The 6,699-nt window shown below is 43.2% G+C and overlaps 1 protein-coding gene across 1 annotated transcript; it reads left to right on the top strand.

The window, feature by feature from the left end:
* Positions 1-483: 483 nt before the first annotated feature.
* Positions 484-1,004, top strand: LOC147896125 (short-chain dehydrogenase/reductase 2-like). Its single transcript, XM_087383088.1, has 2 exons — positions 484-703; positions 813-1,004. Exons 1-2 carry the CDS (start codon positions 569-571, stop codon positions 897-899), a joined length of 222 nt encoding a protein of 73 aa, XP_087239214.1. The 5' UTR covers positions 484-568; the 3' UTR covers positions 900-1,004.
* The last annotated feature ends 5,695 nt before the right edge of the window (positions 1,005-6,699 follow it).

Here is a 6,699-nt window from a genome sequence, read left to right as displayed (position 1 = left end):
ATGGTGGAGAGTATCTCTCTCATGACTTTCAGCATTTCTGTGATACACGTGGGATTAAGAGGGAGCTCACATCCCCTCGTACTCCAGAGCAAAATCCAGTTGCAGAAAAGATGAACCGTACCATTCAAGAAAGGTTGCAATGCATGCTTTCCAATGCAAGTCTTTGTAGTGGTTTTTGGGCTGAGGCAATGAAGACTGCAGTGCATGTGATTAATAGATCACCTAGTAAGAGTTTGGATGGTGGTATTCCTGAAGAAGCATGGAGTGGCAAGAAGCCCTCTTACTCTCATTTGCGTATCTTTGGGTGTGAGGCATATGCACATGTGCCAAAAGAGCTTCGAAAGAAGCTAGATCCTAAGTCTAGGAAATGCATCTTTCTGGGTTATGGTGAAAGTGGAGAGATGGGCTATCGTCTCTGGGATCCAGAAGCAAAGAAGATCATACGCAGCCATGATGTGGTCTTCAATGAGAAGAAAAAAGGAACAAAGGAATCGGCTTTGCTACTGTGAAGCTGCTTGCAAAGGAGGGACTTACCGTGGTTTTGACAGCCCGGGATGCGCAGAGGGGCATGGAAGCCTTCGAGAAGCTGAAAAAGGATGGGCTGGAGACTATAGATTTTCATGTTTTAGACGTTGGGAGTTCTGATTCAATCTCTGCACTGGCCTCTTGGCTCAAGGAACGCTATGGTGGTATTGATATCTTGGTATGGATCTCGTGGAAACTTTTTCATCTCTGGTTTTATTTATACATGTATTGTGGTTTATGGACAGATGATACAATCGAGAATGCTGATAAATTTTTAACATGTGCAGATCAACAACGCAGCCATTTCGGGTTCGGAACAGAGTTATGAAGCAGCCAAGAGTGCATTGGACACAAATTATAGAGGCGTGAGGTGAGTAACCGAGGGATTACTGCCCATTCTGAAAGCCTCACCTGCCGGAGCAAGGATCGTAAATGTCAGTTCAAGGCTTGGGCAGCTGGAGGTAAAATCTGAATGTTGAAATGTTCATGAGGATTACAGTGTTGGCATGGGTAATATGGAATCAGGTTCTGCTCTTAGAATTTAAGATGAATTTTGAATTCTGGATGGAATGGATGAGAAAACCTCAGTTTTCATTAAGGATAGATTAATAGGATGGATGTTGATGTGGGTTTGGGACATGGCACAGAATCGCTGAAGAACAGGCCAAAAGATCCCCCTGGGGGCAATAGGGCAGTCTAAATGACACGTCCCAGCACTCCTGAAACCTCTGATCTGCAAAACAAACACACACAACGTGAGAACTGAGCAGGCTGCTCACCACCCAACCATGACATCTACGGGATGTGATCCCGAATCAGGAGATGTCCCCTCCGAGCCACGAGCTGAGCTACTGGCACGAACTCCCAATCAGATCCAAACCAGTCTGGTGTCCCATACCACCAGGTGGCGCTGTGAAGCCTGGGATCTGCCACTGGGCCTTGGGCTACGCTAAGATGCAGGTGTGTGTCCGCGACTCAATCCAGGATCAGACCTAGCACCTAGGAACGAAACTTGCTCCCATCCCCCTGGGTCCCTTTTATAGACTCGGGCCCCAAGCGCCAAAAATAGCGAAGACCCCAAACTAGTTCGTACCCTTGCCACTCAACCTGAGAATCAAGCCTGCCTAGCTCTAAGCCTCCCCAGGCTACCTGAGCTAGTCTTGTGTATCCAATACATGTCAGATACCAATCCGTGCACATGACATACTCCCCCTCCTTTAAGAACTCACTCCTGAGTTCGCTAAAAAGGCCGGAAATGTTCTCTGGAGGTTTTGTAATGTCTCCCATGTTGCATCCTCCTCAACACGATCCTTCCACTTGATCTCGTATTTCGTGGTAGATCGATTACGAATCTGTCTGTCACGAAATTCAAGAATACACTCAGGTTCGTGTGGAATAAAAGTCAAATCTGTAACTTCTATTATCTTGTGAGGAGAAACAAGTTGATCATCCGCACCCAAGACTTCTTTCAGTCTATTGACATGAAAGACTGGATGGACTTTAACATCAGGAGGCAATTCTAGTCAATATGCAACTGGTCCGATTCTTTTAATGACCTTGAACGGACCACAGTATCTGGGGGATAATTTCGGAACCAAACCAATAGTTAGACTCTTGGATTCCTTAGGAATTAATTTTCCATTCAAAATGTCATTCTGCTTTTTGTAGTAGTCTTTGGCCATATGACCCACTTTACCACAATAAATATACCATCGTTCCTTCAGAGAACTCTCTAGGTGAACGATGTCTATTAGCATAAAATCTGTCCCGATCTTGGGCACTTCTAATAGACTCCTTGGCAAATTGCAACATTTTCTGCATGTCTAGCAAGAAGTTCTTAGCAGCGTCATTTTGAATTCCTTTTAATCCAACCATAACTGGTGACTTAGGTTGAAACCCATACATAAGCATAAAAGGACTGTAACCCGTACTAGAATGCTTTGCACTGTTGTAAGCAAATTCTATCATAGGTAGATAATCTTCCCATGAAGACTGTCTCTTAGATACATGTGCCCGAAGCATGTCTTCAACCAACTGGTTAACCTTCTCTGTACTGCCATCGGATTGTGCATGATCCGAGGAACTCATACTTAGAGTAGTTTCTAACTTCTTAAAAACAAGTGTCCAAAAATTACTTGTAAATTTTGAGTCCCTGTCACTGACTATGTCAAATGGCAAACCATACAGCTTAAACAAGTGGTCCACAAACTCCTGAGCCAGCTGAACAGCTGAAATAGTTGTTCTAGTAAGAATCTAGCCATTTTTGTCAAACGGTTGACTATGACCCAAATGGAGTCATGACCCTTGCGCGTTCGAGGCAACCCAGTAATAAAATCCATGGAAATACTTTCCCATTTATTACCTAGAATCTGTAATGGCTGTAATAACCCCGCGCTTCTAAGGCGTTCTGCCTTAGTAACTTGGCAAACCCGGCAACCTACTACATAGTTATCAATAAATGCACGCATTTTAGGCCAATAAAAGGTATGCTTCACAAGAGACAGAGTCCGATGTATACCCAGATGTCCAGCACTAGGAGCATCATGACACTCGCAGAGAATCTTGGATTTAAGGTCCAGAACATCAGGCACACAAATCTTTTCATTCCGGAACAGCAAGCCGTTCCTAATCATCCATTGACCTCCCGCCGCCTGTACCGTAGGTGGCACAATCCTTGAATCCTGGTCAACCATGGAGCTCCCATCTTGGACTCTCTGCCAATAAGAACTGAAATGACTATCAGTTGCATATATCCCTCTCAAGGATTGAAATATGTCTGAGGATATTTCCGTAAATGACAGAGCATTTACAAACTTAACTCGACTTAAGGCATCCGCCACACGATTCAACGAACCCTTATGATAATGTATTCCAAAATCAAAATCTTGCATTAATTCTGCCCATCTAGCTTTCCGTCCCCTCAATACCGATCCATCACACACATACTTAATTGACTGATGATCAGTCAATACAAGGAACTTTGAACCATACAAGTAGTGTCTCCCTCGGGGGGGTCACTCATCATATGTAACCCTATCACGTGAGTTCAACAGAAGGATATTTTTTATTTCTAAAATTTACAGAAATAAATATACATAAGGGACTAATTAAAATAGTTTTGGAAATAATTTACAGATTTGTATAGAAAAGGGGTACATTTTATTAATGAAAAAATTTACAGATAAGGGATTTTAAATATAAGCCTTGAACGCACGTGATATAGAGGGTTTATACATAGTGACCCCCCTGAGGTGTCTCCAAACCTTAAGGGTATACACTACAGCATAAAGTTCATTTTCTAGTGTGGGCCAACGATATTGGGTGTCATCTAGCTTCTTACTCTCAAAAGCTACAGGTCTGCCCTCTTGGAAAAGAGCTGCCTCAATCGCAAAATCACTCGCATCGGCCTCTAAAACATAAGGCCGGGTAGGATCGGGTAATGCAAGAATGGGTGCTTCCTTGATAGAAAACTTCAAGGTTTCAAAAGCCTTGTTCAATGCATCATTCCAAGAAATCGGTTGGGTAGACCTACGTCCACGACCTTTCAATATGTTTGTCAGGGGTGCCGTGATATGTGAATAATCACGCACAGACTTCCGTAGAAATACCGTAAATCCTAGGAAAGAACAAAGTTGTTTCACAGTTTGAGGGATAGGCCATTCTAAAACCTTCTGGATATGATCCAGATCAATGCTAATACCTTCAGAAGAAATCTTGTGTCCTAAGTAAATGATCTCCTTCATAAAGAAGTCACATTTACTCATCTTGGCATAGAGCTTATGCTGTCTTAGAATAACTAAGACAATCCGGAGGTGTGCTATGTGATCCTCAAGCGTTCGGCTATATACCAAGATGTCATCTAAGAACACTACAACGAATTTGCCCAGAAAATCTCGGAACAAATCGTTCATCATTTGCTGGAAGGTGGCAGGAGCATTGGTCAAACCAAAAGGTAATACAAGAAACTCGTAGTAGTTCGGAATGCGGTTCTATCAATGTGTTTAGCATAGATACGGATTTGGTGATAACCCGTACGCAAATCAATCTTAGTGAAATACTTCGCCGGCCAAATGGTCTATCAGATCATCGGAACGAGGTAGAGGGTATCGATTCTTAATTGTCACTTTATTTAATCGTTTATAATCTATACACATTCTCCATGTAGAATCTTTCTTCTTTCTTAAGAGGACAGGTGCACCCCAAGGTGATTTACTTGGGCGTATATAGCCCATATTCAGGTAATCCTGTAGCTGTGAAGCTAACTCATCCTCCTCTAGCTGGCTCATCCTATAAGGTGGTACACTAATAGGTTGAGCCCTTGGGACTAAATCTATGCGATGATCTACTGCCCGTTCTGGAGGTAAACCTTCCGGCACTTGAGCAGGGAATACATCCTTAAAACTATCTAACAACATTCTCAATTCACGGTGTTCAAACACACTTAAATCATTCTTGTTAATTACAGAGACAACAAATGAAGAAAGCGGAATTAAAACACACTGATAGACATCATAATGAGAAGTGTGTTTAATATATTTTGAAGCTGCATCGCAGATACAATAGGTCCCTGAGAAGAGGGAATTTTATCACAGTGAATACAAAATTAGGTGTCCTTATCTACAAAAGAAAGTGTATGCTCCGTCCATCCAATCTGAATATTGTGGGTTTTAAACCACTCTATTCCGATTAACAAGTCTACATGCTCTAGGTGCATAACATAACACGTAAGAGCCCTTGTGTAAGCTCTTGAATCCGGATAGGAAGCGCTTCAACCTTGCGATCCCAAAACTGCTTCCCAGTTGGAAGGTGCACCTCATAGGTGTGATCACTAGGTATCGTGGATAGCCCCATCTTCTGCACAAATTTGTAATTAACAAAATTGTGAGAGCTGCCCGGATCAAAGAGAATGTGAACCTATTGGTCCCTAACTTCTCTATAAACTCGGAAAAGATCATGGGAACCAAACAACGAAGTATTGAAAGTGCAATTACAAGAAAGTAGGCAGGTGATGACATTTACAGAAATACCTGTCATCGAAACTTGGTTTGCTCCCTTGGCTTTGGTACCTGGACCCACTTGGAGCTTCGGTCCAAGCGCTAACTTTTGATTCTTGCGCTTTGGACATTCATTCTTGGTGTGACCCCGTCCTCGCAGTAGAAGCAACGTCCTTCTTTCTTAAGCTTCAATGTGCGAAGGAAATGGGCTCGATCATTCTTTGTCGGAGTCAAGTGTTTCTTGGAGGCGTTGTCCGTAGACTTCGTCTCCCCGGTACCAGTCGTAGGAGGCTGAAAGAACTTGCGTTTGTTCTTTCCACTCGTGTCAGAAACTGTAGTTGCCTTTGCACCAGCCATGGTATCATCATAAATATGCGCGTAATTCATGGCCTCTTGCAACATTGTACATTTGTTGTTCTTGATTTGCAACTTGTACGAATCTGGCAAACCATCCACAAAGAAACCTAACAAGGTCACTGGATCCATCTTTGTGGCCCTGATCTGCAGATCTCGAAACCTTTGAAGATAAACTTTAAACGACAAGTTCAGCTTTGACATATCGAGGGCTTTAAGCTTGCCAACGATATCATAATCGTCCTCCTTCTTCAGGAACTCCTTCCTGAAGACCCCTTCGAAATCTATCCATGTATCTGGCTTAGGTTGGAGTTCCTTCCACCATAGCAACGCCTTTCCTGACATGAAGCCGGCTGCAAGCTGTATTTTCTTTTCATCTGGGTACGGGTGGAACTGGAAGTGTACCTGCCACTTGTGTAACCAAGTGTCAATAACCTCCTTAGTTCGAGACTTTTGATCTCTCGAAAAAGGGTCTGGAGTTATGTTCGGACCTAGCACTATAGCCATGGCATCCACATGCGTGAGTGCCTGCACAGTGCTAGTCAGAAGGGTGAGAGTCGCCTGAATCCCTTGGAGTTGCTGTTTCAACCCCGTTTGATTCGCATTAACCTGCTCGAATTTTCCATCCAGAGTAGTGGTGAATTCACTGAAGGCCTTCTTCGTAACCAAATCGTCATAAAGACCCTGGTCTTCCTCTCCCACAGGAGTATAATCCAAATCCCGATCTCCCATGGTGAACTCGGGATTTGCAGAATCAGACATATCTGAAATCTGATTTGAAACGAATATAAACTGAGAGAAATAACTGGGGGAATCGAAGCTGGAA

The sequence above is a fragment of the Dipteris shenzhenensis genome, chromosome 12, assembly GCF_047967505.1.
Source record: "Dipteris shenzhenensis isolate YYH24624 ecotype China chromosome 12, Dip_SZ_1.0, whole genome shotgun sequence".
NCBI classification, from domain to species: domain Eukaryota; kingdom Viridiplantae; phylum Streptophyta; class Polypodiopsida; order Gleicheniales; family Dipteridaceae; genus Dipteris; species Dipteris shenzhenensis.
This window is presented reverse-complemented; position numbering and strand designations above follow the sequence as displayed.